This window comes from Malania oleifera, chromosome 8 (assembly GCF_029873635.1).
Source record: "Malania oleifera isolate guangnan ecotype guangnan chromosome 8, ASM2987363v1, whole genome shotgun sequence".
Classification (NCBI taxonomy): domain Eukaryota; kingdom Viridiplantae; phylum Streptophyta; class Magnoliopsida; order Santalales; family Ximeniaceae; genus Malania; species Malania oleifera.
Window position 1 is genome coordinate 107,643,538 of NC_080424.1, and position 22,485 is coordinate 107,666,022.

General features: G+C 37.0%; 2 protein-coding genes across 3 annotated transcripts; both read left to right on the forward strand.

Annotated features, from left to right (window-relative positions):
* Window positions 1-2: 2 nt before the first annotated feature.
* Window positions 3-17,069, forward strand: LOC131162224 (uncharacterized protein At5g43822). Of its 2 annotated transcripts, XM_058118486.1 has the most exons (7): window positions 3-151; window positions 8,609-8,775; window positions 8,924-9,042; window positions 9,245-9,424; window positions 9,957-10,013; window positions 10,647-10,711; window positions 16,721-17,069. In XM_058118486.1, exons 2-7 carry the CDS (start codon window positions 8,644-8,646, stop codon window positions 16,762-16,764), a joined length of 597 nt encoding a protein of 198 aa, XP_057974469.1. In that variant the 5' UTR covers window positions 3-151; window positions 8,609-8,643; the 3' UTR covers window positions 16,765-17,069. The 2 variants fall into 2 exon arrangements, with proteins under 2 accessions (XP_057974469.1, XP_057974470.1); XM_058118487.1 differs by lacking the exon at window positions 16,721-17,069 and having other exon boundaries at window positions 4-151; window positions 9,957-10,047; window positions 10,647-10,680.
* Window positions 10,692-22,485, forward strand: LOC131162222 (U-box domain-containing protein 44). The gene is made up of 4 exons (XM_058118484.1): window positions 10,692-10,711; window positions 18,955-19,525; window positions 19,630-19,939; window positions 20,552-22,485. Exons 2-4 carry the CDS (start codon window positions 18,977-18,979, stop codon window positions 22,126-22,128), a joined length of 2,436 nt encoding a protein of 811 aa, XP_057974467.1. The 5' UTR covers window positions 10,692-10,711; window positions 18,955-18,976; the 3' UTR covers window positions 22,129-22,485.

The window sequence follows — 22,485 nt, forward strand, 5'->3', positions numbered from 1 at the left end:
CGACTATCGCGACTTCTCCACACTAAAATACTATTTCCTCCTCTCCTCCCATATGGTCCGCACGTATCCTGCTCTCCCTCTCCCGCGGCGGCTTGCGGCGGCATTCCGGCGGCAATCTGACGGTGTCTTCTTCTCTTTCCTCCGCTCCCAGGCAAGCAAAACTTCTACTTCTTGTACTTCTTATTTGTATCCTCATCAATTTTTGGTACGGTGATTATTCACCCACCACGCTCGACAGAAAGTTTCAAATTAGAATGAGTAATAATTGAGTTTATTGTTGCTTAGGCTTTGTAAAATGCTTCCCATATTTTTTGGCATTTTAAAATTTCTCAAATGGAATGAATAATCAATGAGTGATCATTGTTAAGGCATTTGCAAAATGTTGAAGCAATTTTTTTTTTTTTTGTGTGCGGTTTTTGACGGTTCGGGTATGGATGGTTTGGGCATTATGTTGTAGAGATTGGTTTTCTGAACGTGCAGGTCTGTCCTCCTTTCTCTTTTTTGGTTCTTCCACCGTAAAGACTCAAAAGCGCAAAACCCTTCTACCGATTTTCTCACTATTTATGTATCAATTCTCTTTTTCCATAACACACTGCGATTCTGTTGATTATTTCTGCATAGTTACTCCGGCTAATTCTATTTGGGCATTAGCACTGTGTAATACCAGCTTGAAGTCTAATTTCTTTTTAAAAGGACATGGCCCGTGGAACAAATGTTTCCTTTGCTTAAAATGATTCATATACCATGCTCATGTAAGTACCATGTTCATCCTTGTCCCAAATATATTGCTCTCCAAAATTTAGAAGCTTGATGAATTCAAACTTGTATAATTTCTTGTGAAATTTCTGTCTTTATTTAATCCTATTTTACCTTTAAAAGTCATATTTTTTCCTACATTAATAATCTTCATTAAATTTGGTGTACAGTCCACTATAATCCTTGGCTGTGCCTTGTCCCTTTCCGTCAGTTGTCATTTGTGTTCTCTCTCTCAAGCTTGGCAAGCTCTCTCTAACGAAATGCTTAATATTGGTTTAGTAAATTTCATCTCTTTGAATTATCTGGATTTGTTTACTGGCATCTAGCTTTTCTTCTTGCAAAGTAATCTACAATAGATTAACTTTGTACTAATGGTGGACTATGGTATGTGTTTTATTGTGGAATGACTTTAATTAGTATGTGCAGATGCCCTGCATATGTTTGGAGCATAATTTTTGTTAAATACCCTCTAGATTTTTATGTCAAGGCCTAAATTATGTGCTTCTTTGATGTTCTGCAAAGTGTAACTCTATGCAATTTATTTTTTTAACTATTTTTTGCATGGATAATATTTTTTCTTTAATTTTTGGACCGAAAAGTGGTCCTCCTACATCACCATTTACCACCATACAGTCTCAGCTCCAGTTGTTTCTAAGCCAACATCTATTGTGTCAACCCATCGCATAAATAAAGAATCATAAAAACATTCATATCAATAGAGGAAAAAGAAGCTTAAAATTTAAAATCTCAATTTTTATGCTGCATTATGGAAAACCCAAGTGAACCATGCCCAATACTTGAAGGAGGCTCAGTAGAATAGAATTTTTGCTTACAAATGGAAACATATAACATCTAAGGTATATAATCTTGAAGCTTGTTTATTTTCCTGATTTTCTCAGTAAAGAAACAAAGTATAGTAGAAAGGAGAAGAAAAACCCTACAGCGAAGAGTGAAGGAACAAAGAAATTTGTGTCTCACAAACAAACGCTTCTCATAGAGCATCCCTGACTTCTTTGAGACCACTGGCTCTTCCGGCATATTGAAGGATAGTGCAACAACAAAGAAGAGAAGAAGATAGATCAAGAAACAATGTGAATAATAGACAAGACAACATGTGTAGAGAGAGTGAGAGACTTACTCAAATAGTTCATGGTGGCTGAGACCTAGGTACAAAAGAAGGAGAAAGAGGCATAAACTTGCTAGAGCTAGAGAAAGAAAGCGCAAGGATTTATGTAATATAAAATATATGAAGAACGGGGATGATAATGCCTTGGTTAAAGAAGAAGATATAAAAGACAAGTGGTGAAGCTACTTTAACAAGTTGTTCCATGAAAACCAAATTGAAAGCTTAAGCTTAGAAGTGACAAAAGAGGAAAAGGCTAAAAATTTAAGATTTATTTGCAACATTAGAGTCACTGAAGTTAAGATGACTTTGAAACTTAGAGTTAGGGTTGTCCAACAATCCACCTAACTTGCCCAACCTAAACCGAACCAACCTTAAAAATCATCTTTGAATGGTTTATGGGCCAGGTTGACATTTTCCCATATTGCATAACTCGATTGTATAGGTTGGCCTGTGGATTTAGTGTCTAACCCACCCGACCCAACCCGAACTGGCCCTAATGCATATATAAACAGCAACAACAACAAAACCAAGCCTTAGTCCCACTAGGTGGGGTCGGCTATATGAATCATTTTCCGCCAATTTATGCGATCATGGACTATTTCTTTTGATAGATTCAACGATATGAAATCCTTACTCACTATCTCCTCTCAAGTTATTTTAGGTCTACCCCTGCCCTTTCTACTGCCCTTCACAGTAACTAAGTCACTCTTTCAGGTGTACTATGTGGCCTACATTGCAACTGTCCATACCATCTGAGTCGTCCCTCCCTTATTTTTATAGGAGCTACACCTAACTTACCACAAATATATTCATTCCTTAATTTATCTTTTAATGTTATACCACTTATCCATCTAAGCATTTTCATTTCGACAACTTTAACTTTTTAGATATTATGTTTCTTCGTCACCCAACATTCCGATCCATATAGCATAATTGATCTTATAGCTGTCTTATAAAAATTCTCTTTCAATTTTAAGGGAATTCTACGATCACAGAGCACACTTGAAGCATTTCTCCATTTTACCCAACCTGCTTTAACTTCTTGCATTACATTATCTTCAATTTCTCTTTTAGTTTGCATAATAGATCAAAGGTATCGAAATCTACCAGTGCTATTTATTTCTTCATCATCAAGTTTAATTTTGTCTCCAATATTCCTCCTGTCATTACTAAAATTACATTTCATATATTCTGTCTTATTTCTACTTATCCTAAAGCCTCTAGATTCGAAAGTTTCTCTATAATTCTAACTCAGCCTTTACTTCATCCCTAGTTTCGTCAATTAATACAATATCATCTGCAAACAACATACACCATGGAACCTCCTTTTGAATACTCTTAGTCAATTGGTCCATCACTAAAGTAAAAAGATAAGGACTCAAAGCAGATCCTTGATGTACACCTATGATGATTGGAAATTCTCTAGTTTCTCTATCTATAGTCCTTACGCTTGTCATTGCTCCATCATACATATCCTTAATGACATCGGTATACCTATTACATACACCCTTTTTTTCTAAAATCCACCATAGGACTTCCCTAAGTATCCTATCATATGCTTTCTCAAGGTCAATAAATATCATATGCAAGTCCCTCTTCTTTTCCCTAAACTTTTCCATTAATCTTCTTAAAAGATAAATAGATTCTATGGTAGATCTCTCAGGCATAAAATAAATTGATTTTCTAAGGCCTTCGTTTCTAACCTTAATCTTTGTTCAACTATCCTTTCCCATAGTTTCATTGTATGACTCATAAGTTTAATTCCACGATAGTTATTACAATTTTGAATATCTCCTTTATTTTTGTATATAGGTATTAAAGTTCTTTTCCTCCATTCTTCTGGTATTTTCTTAGTTTTTACTATTGTGTTAAATAAATTAGTTAACCATATAATTCCGTTATCACCTAAGCATTTCCAAACTTCAATTGAAATGTTATCTGGTTCCATAGCTTTCCCATTTCTCATCTTTTTTAGTATAAACTTAACTTCGTTAACTCTAATTTTGCGAATAAATCTTATATTTTTAGTCTTTTCCTCATTTGACAATTCTAAGTTTAAGCCTTCTATTTGGTTTTCATTAAACAAATTACTAAAGTAACTTCGTCATCTTTAATGTCTTCGTCCTTAACCAAGACAATATCATCTTCACTTTTTATACATTTTACATTTTTTAAGTCCTTACTCTTCCTTTCTCTAGCTTTAGCAAGTTTAAATATATCTCTTTCCCCTTCTTTTGTGCCTAATCTATCATACAAACTATTAAATGATCTATATTTAGTTTCACTAACGACCTTTTTTGCATCTTTTCTTGCTTCTTTATATTTTTCTAAGTTATCTTTGTTTCTACATTTTTGCCACGTTTTATACCAAATTCTTTTTGTCTTTGTGATTTTTTGTACATCTTTATCCCACCACCAACTCTCTTTGCTATTCGAGAATCTTCCCTTTGATTCACCTAAAATCTCTTTTGCTATTTTTTTAATAGAGCTAGCTAATCTATTCCAAAGAGTATTTGTATCTATCCCATCCTCTAAGGTCCAATCCCTATCTTTGATCATTTTATCTTTAAATTTTATTATATTTTCTCCTTTTAGGTTCCACCATCTAGTTCTCTTACATTGGCTTATTTTATCATTTTTCTTCCATTTATATATATATATATATATATATATATATATATATATATCTAGCATTAAGACTCTATGTTGTGTGGTTAGGCTTTCACCTGGAATAACTTTACAATCCTTGCGTGATAAACCCTCCTAGTTAATAAAAAACCTATTTGACTTCTATTTTGTCCACTTTTAAAGGTTATTAAGTGTTCTTCTCTCTTCTTAAAGCAAGTATTCATTATACTAAAACCATATGACATAGCGAAGTCTAAAATCATCTCCCAAGACTCATTTTTGTCTCCATATCCATATCCTCTACGTATCCTCCCATAATTTTTATTATCTCTTCCAACGTGCCCATTTAGATTTCCTCTCATAAATATTTTCTCAGTCCCTAGTATGTTTTGTATAATACTATCCATATCTTCCCAAAATTGTCTCTTAAGATTTTTTGCTAAGCCGACTTGAGGAGCATAAACACTAATGATATTTATTATCTCTTGTCCTAATACTATCTTGATTTTTATAATTTCATCCCCTACTCTAGTTACATTCACAACGCTATCTTTTAAGTTTTTGTGTATAATAATGCCTACTCCATTCTTATGTTTTTCTTTTTCAGTGTACCAAAGTTTAAATCCTAATTTATTAATTTATCTAGCTTTCTCCCCCAACCACTTAGTTTCTTGAAATCAAATTATATTAATTCTTCTTCTAATCATTGTACCCACAATTTCCATGCTTTTACTCGTAAGTGTCCCTATATTCCTAGTTGCTAATCTAATCTTAGTTTCTTGAACTAACGTTTTTACCTGCCCACGTCCAAAATGATGTAGAAACCCTCACATATTTGACACCGTACCCGAGTGCCGACACGGCGCGTCGCTTCAGGGTGACGACCTAGCCCACCCTCGCCCACTTTTCGCTATACTTAGGTGGTTCAAGTGCAACGTGTCGCTCGTAGGGGACGCCTCAACAAATATTCGATAAGGATTCATATCATAGTGACCTGACAAATTTTATGCTGGCTGTTAGCTACCTAACGCAACCCTCCTTCTTTACCTGGGCTTGGGACCGGCTGTATGTGAAAAAATTAGGACATTAAGTGCATCACAGGTGGAGTTCCCTAATGCATATATGTAAACGAAAATTTAATAAGGGCCCTACAATTACTAGGACCTATGAAATAATGCATAAGATGGACTATGAGATTGGCACATTTTGGCATGTGTTAATTTTTATATTTTTGGTTCCATTTCTTTTGTAGTGATGTTCTGGATATGAAAGTTTTAGTTCTTTTGGAAGACCCATATAGATTGTGCATTTTATTTTTTAATGTGGCTCATAGTATGCATGTTAGACAACATATATAATATTTCTTTGATTCTATTAGAACCTTTGTGTTACCAATGCAAAACTGAAAAATGTAGTACTTATTGAATGTGTTACGTCGTTTCGTTACATGGGCACTATCTTTTTTTTTTTTTTCTTTTTTTGTTCTTTTTTTAAATGAGAAATCTACTAATCTAATATATTTAACTTGAATGCTACTAGTGTAAGTAGTGCTTTCAATGTAATATATGTTATTATGTGCAGCAAAACTTTTATATATATTCATTTATGTTTTTTTTTTTCCTTTTCTATTTCGCCTTTAAACAAGCTAAACTGCCAACCCGACCCAATTAACCCAATAATCAAATCAACCCAAACTAATCTGAACTGCATCCGCAACAGTTCAACTTAGGATCGACTTTGGATCGGGTGGAATTTGAGCCCAATCCATCCCATGAACACCCATACTCAGAATATTTTGGATGACTTTGGCCTCATCTTTTCTGGTCAAAGGAGGAAATGAAGTTAGGCTTGATGGTGACAAATCTAAGGTGAAGAAGGGTCTGAGAAAATTAGCTAATTTGAAGTGTTCGGTGAACTACGATCGGAAGGGATTGAAGAGGGGATTTCTTGACTAATCATAGCATTTTTTTTAGATGACACTCAAACCTTGACAAGCCCTCCCACGGCACCAAACCGGGAGGATGAAAATATTTCCACCTATCCATTAACGCATCCCTAGTAATTCACCAAGAAAACCACTAGTGGGGAATCGAACCTGGGATCTTGGGGGTCACTAAAGTCCAACTTTGCTCTTACCATTTAAGGAAATCCATCTAAGCGTTGATTATAGAAAATTTTATTTTTGTTTTTATTTTATTTCTTAATTTTTATTTTTGAGTTTTTACTTTATTTTATTTTCTTTTTGAGGATTTATATCCTCACAATGATTGTGCAGCCTCTTTCTTAATATATCTTTTTTTATTATAAAAAAAATAGGAAATCTGTAAGATCGAATAACATCTCATTTTGAAGTTTGGAAATGTCTAGTGGATAATGGAATTGTGGAAGTATATGGTTAACAAATTTATTCAACACAATTATAAAACCAAGAAAACGCTAGATGAATGGAGGAAAATCATGTTAATATCTATATTCAAAAACAAAGGTCATATTCAAAATTGTAATAACTATCATGAAATTAAACATATGAGTTACGCGATGAAACAATGGGAAAGGGTAATTTAATGAAGAATAAGGTTAGAAATGAGAGTCTTAGATAATCAATTTGTTTTTATTCCTAGGAGATTGATAACAGAAGAATTATCTTTTAAAAATATTAATGGAAAAGTTTATCCTAGGAGATTGATTATAGAAGCTAATTATCTTTTAAGGAGATTAATGGAAAAGTTTAGGGAAATGAAGAGGGAATTTCATATGGTTTTTATTAACCTAAGAGAAAGCCTATGATGGGTACCTAGGGAAGTTCTCTAATGTGTTTTAGAAAAGAAGGGAGTATGTTGTAGGTATACTAATGCCATTAAGGATATGTGTAATAGAGTAATAACTAACAACTAGCATTAGAACTACAAATGGATAGTTTAGACTTCGGAGAATTTCTAATCACAATAGGTGTGCATCAAGGTTCTTCTTTGAGCCCTTCTTTGGCTTTAGTGATTGATGAACTCACTAGGAGTATCCACAATGAGATATCATGGTATATATTGTTTGCAGATGATTTTTTCTTGATTGACGAAAGTAGGAATAGAGTAGAATCTGAGCTAGAATTATGGAGGGAAGCTCTTTAGAGTCTAGAGGTTTCAAGATAAGTAGAAATAAGATGGAATATATGGATTCATGGAATGTAATTTCTACCCTAGTAAGAGGAATATTGGAGAAAAGACTAAACAAGATGGTCAAGAAATTAATAGCACTAGTATATTTTAATACCTTGGATCTATTATGCAAGTAGAAAGAGAAATCAAAGAGGATGTAATACTTACAATTAAAGTAGGTTGGGTAAAATGGAGGAGTGCTTTGGGCGTGCAAAGTGATCAAAGACCTTAAAATTGAAATGAAAGTTCTATAGGATGACTATTAATCAGTCATGCTATATGAATTAGAATGTTGAGCAATTAAGAAACAACATATCCAAAAAATAAAAGTTTCCGAATGTGTATGCTAAGGTGGATGCATGGTGTAAAATTAAAGAATAATTAAGGATCAAACATATTTGCAATAAGTTAGACATAGCACTAGTAAAAGATAAGATATGGAAGGGGCAGGCTAGATGGTTTGAGCATTTGAAACGGCGGCCAAATAGTGCACCATTGAGGAGGAGTGAGCTAGTTACTATTACTGAGAATAGAAGGGATAAGGGTAGACCTAAAATAACATGGAATGAGATATTGAGGAAGGGTTTAATAGCTTTTAAGCTGTCCAAAGAAAATGCCCTTGATCACGTGAATTGCCAGAAAAAGATTCAAGTAGTTGAATCCACCTAGTGAGACTTGAGGCTTGGTTTTTTGTTTCTACCATAATTCAAGACACTGACTCTAGCTCGGTTGTGCTACTGGCAGAGAGTATTTTACCCTAGTTGGAACTAATTTAATGTAGTTCTAGTTAAGCAATTATTCAATATAGTTTGAAGAAGAGCAGAAGAATGACATCAATTTTAGGGTCTTGTTGTATGATAATGTATGCATACTCTTCCAGAACCTAAGAGTGCAGCTCTAGGGGTTTCTTGCAGAACCCTGTTAACCAGTTATGGAATTTTGATAGGGAATTCTTGAAAACTAGCATTTCTGTGATCTGTCATGGAGGCTATGGTGAAGAAGTATCAGCAGAAGGTGAGAAAAGTTAAAGATGATATGGGTAGATGGGACGAGCTTCAATCTCGATTGCTTTCACAGTTCAGAAATGCATCTTCCATCATTGAGAGATTACAGGTCATTCTCACTCTGACACTATAATTTTTTAGATTAGTTCATTTCCTAATTGTAGTGCATAACCAGGTACTTTGGCACAGTTATTCTTCAGAAAATATCTTCCTTTTTTTTTTGTTATAATTTCCATTTTCTGCTCCCTGTTGTTCAGGTTATCCAAGATGCTAAAAATTATGGTAATTTAAATTGCGTCAATGGCATTACAGACGCTATTTTGGGTAAGCAGATGGAATCTTTGGAAACCATTTTGCTTTCAATGAAAAAGACTTTGTAAGTCCTTTTATTTTTTTAAATGGTTTTCTGTCTAAATATATGACATCCAAAAAATTGGAGAAAAACGAATTCTATTTTAGTTTCAATTTTCTTCATTCCTGATTAGTACTTTTTATGATGCATTTTTAGTTGTATGTATACCAATTCTTTCACAGCAGTCTCACAGCTTTCCTGTTAATGTTGAGGGAGAAAAATATAGGGAAGAGCTTTTTGGCATTGTTTCATCCCTTGAAAAGATGCTTCGGGATGGTAGACAGCTAATTAAAGGGGGATCTGTTCCACTCAAAATGAAACAACTGGAGCAACGAGTTGGCATAAAACCCACTATTGCCGATTGCTTGGATGGGCTTAAGCTTCTTCATGAAATGCATCACTCAGAGTATGCCATTATTAATTTTTGTTTATAATTTCTATGTTATGTTTTTAATTTTGAGTTTTGGATTTTTTTGAACCCATGAGAAATAAGATAAAGCGTTGATTTTAAATTTTTTGATTCCCTAAACCATTGTAAAGTGAATAAATGGTGGGGTCTTGAAAGGTTTGGTCAGGCCAGTGACACTGACTGACCTGTTTCTGTTATTTTGGTCCAGTGCAGAATGATGCATTAGGGTCTGAGTCAATCCTGATATTATTTTTGAGGGAAACTTTTTGTGTTTTGTTTGAATTTAGGAAAACATTGTCCACCATAATACACAGAACATCTTTGTATATCAAACACGATAATGAGGTATTTGTCTTTCAGTTTTTCCCCATCTTCCAGGGTGGTTTGTTTCATAATTCTCATCTAAGACCAACTTTGTAAGTAACAAAAAATTACCTGGTCATTCTATTGGTTGATGGTCAATTGATTATGCCTTCCCCGTAATCAAGTTATATAGGTTCTCACCAATTCCCTTGTATATAAATTTCAGGTACCTTCTTAAAAAGTCTGTACTTTCAGCCCTTTCAGAACTTATTTTGAAACCCAGGTAACAGTGAGTGGGTTTCTTCCCTATACTTTTGGTAAGTTTATCGCCCATCCGTTATATTCACAGTATTCTAGAAACACGCTATTTTGCCTTTTACTAAAAAATAGAAGCACATTGTTTTGTATCCCAATATGAATCCACTACAATGCGTAACAAAAAACAAATTTGCATGAAAGAAAAGTTTTCTACTCTGCAGTTTTGGTGGCTTTTAGTCCCTGCCTTAGATTTGCATTTATTCTGTAAGTACATTCTTTTTCCTTTTTTTATAAAAAAGAAAACAAAAAAAAAAATCTGGAAGCACATTGTTCTGTATTCCAATATGAATTAACTCCAATGCATGATAAAATAGCAACTTTGCATAGAAGAAACAAATTTTGTTTCGTTTAAAAAAGGCTTATGTTTAATGGAAACCAGTTTTAGGAATCGACTGTTCAATTATTCAATGTTGCACTAGTTGTGCTTCAATCTCTTAGTAATCCAAGCCTGTCAATTCCAACATCTTCTATGGAAATATTTGATTTTGAATTAAAACATGGCGTACATGTGTGAATAGATGTGCACGTCTTGATGTGGTTGCACTTTGTACCTTCTGTCATTGAGGTTTATGAATATATCTTGAACTACATATTGCAGTGCCAGTGATCTAGCCGCCCTCCAACAACTCTTGGTTGACCAGCCTAACATCCCCAAAGAGGAAGGTAGGCAATTTATTTTAATATGAAATAAGTGAGGAAATTCAAGCCAAGGGAAAGGAAAGGAAAGTACAAGGAATTCATTTTTTCTTCTTTGAATGGTTATCGTGAAATGAGAAAGAAAAATCAACTATATGGTAATCAATGAACAACATTTTTATTTTTTTGCATGTCATTAACATTTGACTTTTCTAAATTTTTAGTCATAGTTGAACAAATTTTCATTCTTTCATTGTCTTAAGTTTGCTAGGTGGGGTAACGCTCTAATCTTGGGCAATATCCTCTGACAGATGGGAGAGCTGGAAAGTTCTTATTCACTTCTATTGCCACTAACATTAATTAGTTCACTCCTCTTTGATGCATTATTTGCTCGTGTTGCACTTGCCCATACCATCTCAGTCGCTCTTCACTTTTTATCATTTAGCAGTGCCAAACTTACGTCAGTCTATCACACTACCTTGAAATCAAAGGTAAATAATCTTAACAGCTCCATGGAGATATAGTCATGAAAATTAGCACCACGGTTTAGCCAAGATATGTAAAATATTAAACCCACCTTTTCATTATGCCATGCATTTAAACACTCCTATATCTTCTCAAACTTTTTTATTGTATTGTGTTCAGAGTAGAATTTGAAAACCATGTTCTACCATGCTGTCTTGAAAACAGTTGCTGATAATTTTAACAGTTCCACAAAAGTACAACGCTTTTTCGACCCAGTAAGCAGTTCAGTGTTGAACTCTTTATGCATAACCTGTAAAATATTACATGCTCTCTGGCATAAATTTTTTCTTTTTTAGCATATTTAGAAAATTCATATAATGGTTTTATTAGATTACCATTTACCTAAAAGCTTAAATTGTTAGGTTGTGGGTCAGCAATGTATATCAAACTTTAAACTCCCCCACATGTGCAACCTGATAGCACGTAGAGAGATAAACAAATGACAAATAATGCCACAGAATTAAGGCGGGCGACAAGATTAGAACCCAGGACTTCCTAGTAACCAAAGGTCTGATACCATGTTAAATTACCACTTTACCTAAAAGCTTAAACTCTTAGGTTGTGGGTCAATAATGTATATCAAGTTTTAAAGATACCATGTGAAAAATTAAAGGAAGAAAAATATATATAAAAAAAAAACTCTATTCAAAATTATATTTTTTTACAACAATTTACAATCCCTATTTATACTTGTAAGTGGGGAACAATAGAATAAATACAAAATAAATCCTAAATTAATTTCCACGCTCCTGGAATAAATGCAAAATTAATCCTAAATTAATTTTCATGCTCCTTTTTATAATAAGGAGATTTACTAACTTTTCTCAAATGGAAATATCACGTAATTGGGGCCTCACGTTTGCTTCTTGATTTGTGGTCTTTCTCAACACTCCCCCTCAAGTTGGCGTGGATATTTATAGTACCCAACTTGCTAAGTAGGTAGTTAAATTGTGCAACTTCAAGAGCTTTGGTAAATAAATCAGCGGGTTGCTGGCTTGTGTGCATATGGATTGTTTGAATGATCCCATTTTGGAGTTTTTCTCAAACAACATGACAATCTATCTTAATATGCTTGGTTTGTTCATGAAACACTAGATTTGAGGCTATGTGTATGGTAGCTTCATTATCATAGTGCAGTCTGACTGGTTGAGAATATGTCATCTGAGAGTAAAGATTTTAACCAAGTAACCTCACAGTGTGTTGAGGCCATAGATCTATACTCTGCTTCAGCTGAGGAGCGAGAGACCATTGTTTGCTTCTTGGTCTTCCAGGAAATGAGTGATTTTCCGAGTAGGATGCAATACCCGGTGACTGATCGTCTAGTATCCCTACAGCGTGCCCAATCTGCATCACAGTATGCATGGAATTGAATTTCACTAGAAGTCGATAAGAAAAGCCCCTGGCCTAGAGATTTCTTAATGTACCGCAAGACTCTGTGTGCTGCATCCAAGTGTGGTATACGTGGCTTGTCCATAAACTGACTTAGTACATGTACTGAATAGGCTAAGTTTGGTCTTGTGACAGCCAAATGAATCAGTCTTCCAACAAGTCGTCTATATGATGAAGGATTTGTAATGAGTTTACCTTCACTCTTGCTGAGTGCAAGGTTTTGTTCCATGGGAAAGTTGCTAGGCTTAGCTCCAAGGAAGCCAGTGTCTTCCATCTCAAGGGCATACTTCCTCTGGGACCGAAATACTCCCTTGGTTGAACGAGCCACTTCAATTCCCAAGAAATACTTGAGAATTCCTAGATCTTTAAGCTTGACGTGGTCACTTAGAAATTTCTTGACTGCATTGATTTGCTCCAAACTATTTCCTGCAACGATAATATCATCCACATATACTTAAATGACAGTGAAATTGTTCTTGTGGGATCAGACGAAAAGTGAGTAATTTGCCTTGGACTGTGAATATCCTACATCAATAAGGGTGGATGAGAGCTTGGCATACCATTGCCTCGAGGCTTGTTTAAGGCCATAGAGAGACTTAATGAGCTTGCATACTCTAGTCTCCCCCTTTCGTCTGAATCCCGGTGGAAGCTGCATGTATACTTCTTCTTCCAGATCTCCATAGAGGAAAGTGTTGTTGACATCAAGCTGATGAAGATGCCAGTTATGCACGGAAGCAAGTGCTAGAATGGTGCGAACGGTGGTCATCTTGGCGACTGGAGCAAATGTTTCGGTGTAGTCAATGCCTTCTTGTTGACTGTAACCCTTGGCAACGAGGCGAGCCTTGTATCGTTCGATGGATCCATCTAGATTGTATTTGATCTTATAGACCCATTTACATCCAATAGGCTTCTTACCTGGAGGGAGAGGAGTGAGGATCCAGGTATTGTTGAGCTCGAGAGCATCAATCTCAACACGCATAGCAGTACGCCAGTTTGGATCGGTCATGGCCTGCAAGAAAGATTGTGGTTCTTTGGAAAAAGAGATAGTCGTGGTGAAGGCACGGTGAATAGGAGATAAGCGGGAATAAGAAAGGTAATTAGTGAGAGGATAAGGAGTACTTGATGAACGGACCAGCGCAGAGTCAGATGATTGAGTGGGTGGTCGAGATGGTAGAACCTGTTTCACATGAAAATCCTACAAGTATGTCGGTGGCTTAATGGGATGACTAGATCGTCGGGGCACTGGAAAAGGAGATGTTGATGGTGATGGTGACGGAATAGGAGATGTTGATGGTGATGGTGACGAAATAGGAGACGGGTCATCTAGAATATGGTCAAGGGAAAATACAGGACAAGGTAGGACAGGTTCTGTCGGTTCAGGTTTAGAAGAGGCAAAGGAAAAATATCTTCATGAAAAATGACATCTAGGGAAATAAAGACTGTGTGTGTGCTAAGATTATAGAGCCGGTATCCCTTTTGACCATACAGGTAACCAAGGAAGACACATTGGATGGCTCGTGGGTCGAATTTGGTTGGGTTCTGAGAGTGAGTAGAAGCAAAACACAAGCATCCAAATACTTTCAGGTGAGTATATGTGGGTTTGACACCATGCAATTTTTCATAAGGAGATAAACCACCCAAAACAGGAGAGGGTGTGTGGTTAATGAGATAAGTTACAGTAAGAATAGCATCTCCTTAGAAGTGTGTAGGCATATGTGCTTGAAAGAGTAAGGAGCAGACAACATTAAGGAGATGACGATGTTTGCATTCAACCACTCTGTTTTGTTGAGAAGTGGAGACACAATTGGTTTGGTGGACAATACCCTTGAGTGTATAAAATGTGGGCATGTGAAACTTTGGCCCATTATCACTTTGTATGATTTTGATGGTGGTAGAGAATTGGTTTTCAACGAGATGAATGAAAGATTGCAAGAGAGAACGGGTGTCAGATTTGTGGTGCATTAAAAAAACCCAAGTACTACGGGTAAAATTGTCAACAATAGTGAGAAAATAATGTGCACCAATAATAGAAGGGGTGCGCTAAGCCTCCCAAATGTCAACATGTAGTAATTCAAAAGGTTTATGGGAAGAAATAGAACTAGTTGGAAATGGAGCACGAGTCTGTTTAGCCAATGGGCAAATTAAACATGATTGCAAATCAGAATTACAATTTTTTGGTTCTTTAGATAAATTTTTATTGGACAAATGTCCTAAACGTTGATGCCAAACATGAGAAGTCGAAGTGGAGGTGGCCGCCTGACAACAAGCTTTTCTGGTGTTTGCAAAGTGGTAGAGACCATCTCGCTCATTTCCCATCCCAATCATCTTCATCGAGCACAGGTCCTGAATAGAACAAAAATCAGAAGAAAAGATAATGAGACAATGGTGTAATTTGCATAACTTACGAACAGAAATTAGGTTGACATGAAAGGTCGGGACACAAAGAACATTATTTAAAGTGAGAGTAGAAGAGAATCGAACTAATCCAATATGAGTAACGATGGTATGGGAGCCATCCGGTAATGAACTGTCCGACTATGGACTAGAAAAAATTGGGTCAGAATAGTGGGTGTGTAAACCATATGGTCCGTTGCACCATTGTCAAGAATCCATAGATGATCACTATTGGGCGTACCTGCCAATGAAGAGTTGACACTACCTACTTGGTGTGCCATGGATTGCGGAGGGGTGGAATTGTTGAGAATAGCCAAGAGTTTTTTTTTTTATATTTCTTTGAAAGAATTGATTCTCCACTCAATTGAATATTTTAAATATTTAAAATATTGATTTGCCTTGATCCATAAAGCTGTCAGTGGGTCACTTTGGAATTGCTCTTCAAAATTGAGTGGAAGTAATGGTGGGATTCAGAACCCACTTTTGACGTGGGTTGGCTGGGCGCAGATCTGTAGCTGTGAAAAGGAGGTCGTCTTCAACCTCTGATTCAGACGAACCAGAGCGTTCTCTGCTTTGTTGAAGACGACAACGTAGACGATCATGAGATGATGTCATATTGGATGGCAGATCTGCGAAAGCGCAAATATGAAAGAGCAACAAGCTGATCGAGGAAGACGATGTCAAAAAGTTGACGGAAACGCCAATGACAATGTCGAAGACTTCAGCAAAGAAAAACAATAAAGACAACGACGTCGGAGGTAGTTGATGGCAGAAACGAAGATCAGATAGGCAGCAAAGGAGTGACGGTTCCTTTGTTGTCGTCGATGGCGTAGCTAGTGGTGAGCTCACCGGACAATCGGAGCAAAGGTTCAATGAAACAGTTCTGATACCATGTAAAAAATTAAAGGAAGAAGAATATATATATATATATATATATATATATATATATATATATATAAACTCTTTTTAAAATTATATTTTTTTACAACAATTTATAACCCCTATTTATACTTGTAATTGGGGAATAATGGAATAAATACAAAATTAATCCTAAATTAATTTTCACACGCCTTTCTATAATAAGGAGATTTGCTGACTTTTCTCAAATGGAAATATCACGTAATTGGGGCCTTATGTTTGCTCCTTGATTTGTAGTCTTCCTCAATAGGTTTGTTGTGTATAATTTGCTTTTGGAAGTCTCAAAGCCAATCTTCTATATTTCGTGTGTCCACACTCAACGGGGTCATGAGCTAAGCAGAAGCTAATTTTAAGTACATTTATTATGCATAATCTCATTTTTATGTTCTTATTATATTAACTAAGGAGTTGTTTTGAGGGTGGATCTCGAGGTTGCTCTATCTTGACTGGTTGGTCACGGGTTCGAGTCTAAGGAAACAGCCTCTCTGCATAAAAGCAGGGGCAAGGCAGCGTACACCGTGACGACCCTTCCTCTACCTTTGCAAAGCGAGGAGCCTTGTGGCCCAAAGATGCCCTTCTAACAGGGAAGTTGTTTTATGAACATTCATATTGGTAAAAAGCCCCTGCACTTGTTTTCAAACATTTAATACCTACTTGAGATCCTAAACCTTAATTCTTATACCCTAAACGATATATCTTTTGTAGCTCACAGCTATACTTCTACTCTTTGGCGTTACCTCCGAATTACTTCTGCAAATTATAATGATCTTACCTTGTTCTGAATTTTTTCTGATCTTGTTTTGGCTCCAGTGCAATATATCTTCGACATTGTATTTGCGGAAGAGATCCTTTGATTTCCAATTACTGTTGATGGGTAAATATCGTCCTTGGAAAACCTAGAAGCAACTGGGCAAAATGGACGGACAAAGGTTTTAAGGCAAGAGAGAACAATGTCAAGCTACAAGTTATTTTGGAGACAAATCTAAGCCCTAGCACCTTGTTTTCTCCAGGCATTTTATTTTGGAAATTCGTATTTTGAAAATTTTGTTTTTCTAGAGATTGATTTATAAATTTCACGTTTTATTTATTATAGTTTTTAAATTTCGAATCTAACGTATTTAAAAGCTTATATGCAATAATATCGAACGTTATTTATAAATTTTGATAGCGAAGGATTGGATGGACAGGCATTATACCCTCTGGTTTGGCCTCTTGGGAAGAAAATTTCAGTTGTGGACAAATGATGGAATGCAATTCTATTTGTGTATTTTGCAAGTTGAAATTTGAAGAACAATTATATTAAGTGAACAACAGGATTATGCTTACACAAACAAGAACAAAAATATAAAAAAAAACATGGGAGCGCCCGATGATTTATATTTTTGAAAAATAAGAATTATAGCTGTCTTGAAATATAAATTTTTTTTATTTTATAAGTGAAAATAAAAGTTAAAAATCATAATTTAAAATATAAAAAGTTAATAAAGAATGTCCACGATAGGTTTTTAAGTTCCCAAGCATTTATATATATATATATATATATATATATATATGTATATACAATATAATTAAAGGAAGCATGTGTTATATAGAAAATTGTCTCTGGAATCGTTTGAAAATTAAGGCTTCATGCATGCACGCAGTCTGATTTTAGCTGCGGCGGTAAGAAAGGCTGGTGGCTTGTCAGCCTCTAGCCGTCCGACGTGACCCTTTTCCGCCCACGTGTGCATTCTCCCAGCCAGCCAGCCTGGCCTCCCCGCCTGCCTGGCAGTCGGAGTACGGTGGACGCTAGCCATAGCCGGTTGGTGACTCCCGTGGCTCGCTCTAGTCGCGCCGACAACTAACGGCCTCCAGTCAACCCTCTCTCTCTCTCTCTCTCTCTCTCTCTCTCTCTCTCCTTTTTAGAGATATTTTTTGTTTTGGTCCTCTGCAGTCTTCGTTGTAATTTCTCACCGAGAGCCAAGCCATCTTCTTTACTTCAAATAAAAATATTTTATAAAAAAACTCCTCTGCTTTTTCTTCTTTCCAGTGTCGAAGGAAAAGACAAAGGGGAAGAAAAGGAGAGAAGCCCTAATTGCAGTGCTTTGTCCTCCCGAGGTTGAATCGCGCTATGGAGGAACAAGAACTGAGCACTTCTGGGACGTCAAAGAATCGCAGCTAGGGCTCTCGCGGAGGGTGTGGAACTGTGTGTAATTATAACATTTCAGAGCCTCTTGCTGTTAGACGAGGTTTTTTGCAGTTCCCGTTTCAAATAACTCTCTGGGATTTGAATTTTGGTCGAGTCTTGCTCATTTCTCTCTTTCTCTAGTTTGGTAATCGTTGAGTATTCGATGTTGCAGCTGATTAATAATCAGAATTACCTGTTGAATTTTATTTTGGACGCATCAGCTTCGGATTCGATGTCTAGCTAGTTCCCAGTTGATTTTTCTCAGCTGTTCATTTTTTACTTTTACTGAATTCTTGATGCTTGGTTTGCATAGTACTTGCATTAATTGATGCACAATTGGGGAAAGAAGTAATCTACGGGGATAATAATTTATGATACATTTATCCTGAACTCTATCGTCAGTGCTATGCCGTTTCCCCATTCAATTGTAGATTCTATGCGGAGATTTACTTTCCAATGCAAACATTGTGATCATTAGTATCGAGTTGATTTTGTGCTACACTAAATACTCTTGAAACGCGAACAAGTTCAAAATTTTGCTATTCAGCAGAGAAATTGGGTGGCTACAACTTAGTTCAATCGGTCGAAACCATCCTTATTAGGTGATTTCTCAGTTCTCTTCATAAATGTTTGTCTCCATATTACTTTAGCTAAGGCGATTTCTCAGTTCTCGTCATAAATGTTTGTCTCCATATTAGTTTAGCTATCAATTCCCCTGATTAGGAATTGCATGGATTTTTATTAAGGACTTATCTTCTTGAAATTAAGTCTTTGTTTTCTTTTTTTTTGGTTTGGAAAATTCTTCCCTAATTACTGTTGAGATGCACAACTATGGTTGCACTGGTTTATTTTTAAGTAAATTGCTTCTTTGCAACAGGAAGGTCAATTAAGTGGATTGGATGGCTGGGAGCTGGGACGAAAGCTATGATAGTGGTAGCCAGTCAGACGATAGCTATCAATTTGAGAGAATACGCATAGAGCCTATCTATGATGCATTTGTTTGCCCTCTAACAAAGCAAGTGATGCGGGAACCCGTTACTTTGGAAAATGGTCAAACTTTTGAGCGGGAAGCCATTGAAAAGTGGTTCAAGGAATGCAAGGAGAGTGGAAGAAAGCTTGTTTGTCCATTGACGTTGAGGGAACTAAAAAGTACAGATCTGAACGCAAGTATAGCTTTACGAAACACCATTGAGGAATGGACTGCTAGAAATGAAGGTGCTCAGCTTGATATGGCTCGTAGGTCATTATCTTCTGGCAGTTCTGAAAATGATATTCTTCATGCTTTGAAGTATGTTCAGCATGTATGCCGAACAACCCAATCGAATAAGCATGTTTTCCATGATATGATACCCATGATTGTTGATACATTGAAGAGCAGCAGCCGTAAGGTTCGGTGTAAAGCTTTGGAAACCCTTAGAATTGTGGTGGCGGAAGACAGTGATAATAAGGTGTCACTGCTTTGCTTGTTCTGTATACAGCTTTGCTAAACATATCAAAATCATGCATCAGTTGTGCTGTTTGATTACAACTGCTTTCTCTTTCTTTTTTCTAGGAAATAATGGCTGAAGGGGATACTGTACGCACAATAGTGAAATTTTTGTCTCATGAGCTTTCCAAAGAGAGGGAGGAAGCTATCTATTTGCTGTATGAGCTCTCCAAATCTGAACTCTTATGTGAAAAAATTGGATCAGTCAATGGAGCAATTCTTATATTAGTTGGAATGACAAGTAGCAAGTCTGAAAATGTTCTTACTGTTGAGAAAGCTGATAGAACACTAGAAAATTTGGCGAAATCTGAGAATAATGTGCGGCAGATGGCCGAAAGTGGTTGGCTGCAGCCTCTGCTAACGCTACTTCTTGAAGGTTCTTTTCCCCCTCTCAATATTTACCTTTGCATATTATCCTGCACAGTGCTAGTTGCTAGTTTGTTTCTTATTTTAGGCATGGTTGCTTGCAGAAGTGGGGGAATGCATATTTATTTACTACTGGTGGTGAAATTGTTTGCACTGGTCCTAGTGGACCAGGCTGGGTTCACTAGGTACAACTGGCATGCAGTTTTTTGGCTTGAGCAAAAGCCAATATACTGCAGGCTGCAGCTTCCTTGCAGTAAGCATGGTTCTTGAAAGAAACTGAACTGCTGCTCTGCCTTGGAAGAAAGAGATTTGTTCTGGATTCCAGGGCACTTCCGTTTTCTGTTTAAGTTCATATTCATTTGTTGATATAGGTATACATTCCATTGGTGAGAATTGTTCACAGGGTTATTTGGACTACAAAATTTATGTTTTTTTCTTCTTAGACACCAAGGGAACAATTTGCCTTTCCAATGAATGATTATTGGTGCAAGTTTTGAGCTTCTTCAGACTAATTGAAAGCTATGCATTCTTATATTCGAATATAGGTGTTTCTTTTATTCTATATTTTTCTAATCATTGTCTTCCTACTGTGCTCTTTCTCACCATAATGAGGTTTCCGCAGGCCCACCGGAAACCAAACTGTCCATGGCTGCATGCCTTGGAGAGTTGGTTCTGAACAACGATGTGAAAGTATCTGTGGCTAAAACTGTAGGTTCATCGCTGATTAATATAATGACAAGTGGGAACATTCAATCAAGAGAAGCTGCCCTAAAAGCTCTAAACCAGATTTCATCATGTGAGGCCAGTGCCAAGGTGTTGATAGAGGCTGGAATCCTACGACCTCTTGTTAAGGACCTCTTTGCTGTTGGCATTAGTCAGCTCCCCATGCGTCTGAAAGAGGTTTCAGCAACCATTCTAGCCAATATTGTGAGCTCTGGGTATGACTTTGATTCCATTCCAGTTGGACCTGACCATGAAACTCTGGTGTCAGAGGAAATTGTCCATAAGCTACTCCATCTCATTAGCAACACAGGCCCCGCCATTGAAAGCAAGCTTCTCCAGGTTCTTGTTGGACTCACCGGTTCTCCAACAACTGTTCTGAATGTTGTTTCTGCCATTAAAAGCTCTGGTGCTACTATTAGTCTGGTTCAGTTCATTGAGGCTCCACAGAAGGATTTGCGCCTGGCTTCCATAAAACTTCTCCAGAACCTCTCTCCACACATGGGTCAGGAACTAGCTGAGGCCCTGCGTGGCACGGCCGGCCAGCTTGGCAGCCTAATCAAGGCCATATCAGAAAACATTGGAATAACTGACGAGCAGGCAGCAGCTGTCGGCCTTCTAGCTGATCTCCCCGAGAGGGACTTGGGCCTCACACGACAAATGCTAGATGAGAATGCCTTCCAGAAGATCATCTCTAGAGTGATTAGGATTCGGCAGGGGGAGACTAGAGGTTCCCGCTTTATGACCCCATACCTAGAAGGGCTTGTTCGGGTTCTTGCAAGGGTTACATTTGATCTAGCTGATGAACCTGGTGCAATTGCACTGTGCCGTGAACACAATCTGACTGCCTTGTTCATTGAGCTGCTTCAGTCCAACGGTCTCGACAATGTGCAAATGGTTTCAGCCATTGCTTTGGAGAATCTATCGCAGGAATCTAAAAACTTGACTAAATTGCCCGAGTTGCCACCACAAAGTTTTTGTGCCTCAATCTTCTCATGTTTAAGTAAACAACCTGTCCTAACTGGACTCTGCAGAATCCACCTTGGGTTATGCTCGCTGAAAGAATCCTTTTGTCTCCTGGATGGACAGGCTGTGGAGAAGTTGGTAGCCCTTTTGGACCATACAAATGAGAAGGTTGTTGAGGCATCACTCGCAGCACTCTCCACTTTGTTAGAGGATGGGGTTGATGTTGAGCAAGGGGTGATGGTGTTGTGTGAGGCAGAAGGAATAAAGCCCATAATTGATGTGTTGACTGAGAAACGAACAGACAACCTGAGGAGGAGGGCAGTTTGGGCAGTTGAAAGAATCCTGCGGTCCGAAGACATAGCATATGAAGTTTCAGGTGATCCAAATATCAGCACGGCACTTGTTGATGCCTTCCAGCATGCTGATTATCGAACACGACAGATAGCTGAGCGTGCCCTGAAGCATGTTGACAAGATACCAAACTTCTCGGGCGTCTTCCAAAACATGGGGTAGAGTTGGTATACCTGTCATACAGGTGTGCTTCATGTGCAAGAGCAGTTGATGAATTGAAGGATTTGTTTGTATCTTGTTTATTTTCTCCCATTCCCCCCACCCCCTCTGCGCAGGATGGTTTCCACCAGGCCATCTTGAGGTTATGGTTTGTGAAGAATCATGAAACGTAGGTACATAATCCTGTATTTTCATTTCTCTTTCTGCAGAGCGTTTCAAAAACCCGTTATTTGTTTCTTTGATCTTAAGCTTTTATTAGCCTTCATTCCTTGCTTCGATTATTGTATTGGCATTGAGGATGAATGTAATTTTTAGCTTTTATGAGTTTTTGGTTAAGAGTTTCTAAGGAGCTTGGTGCAA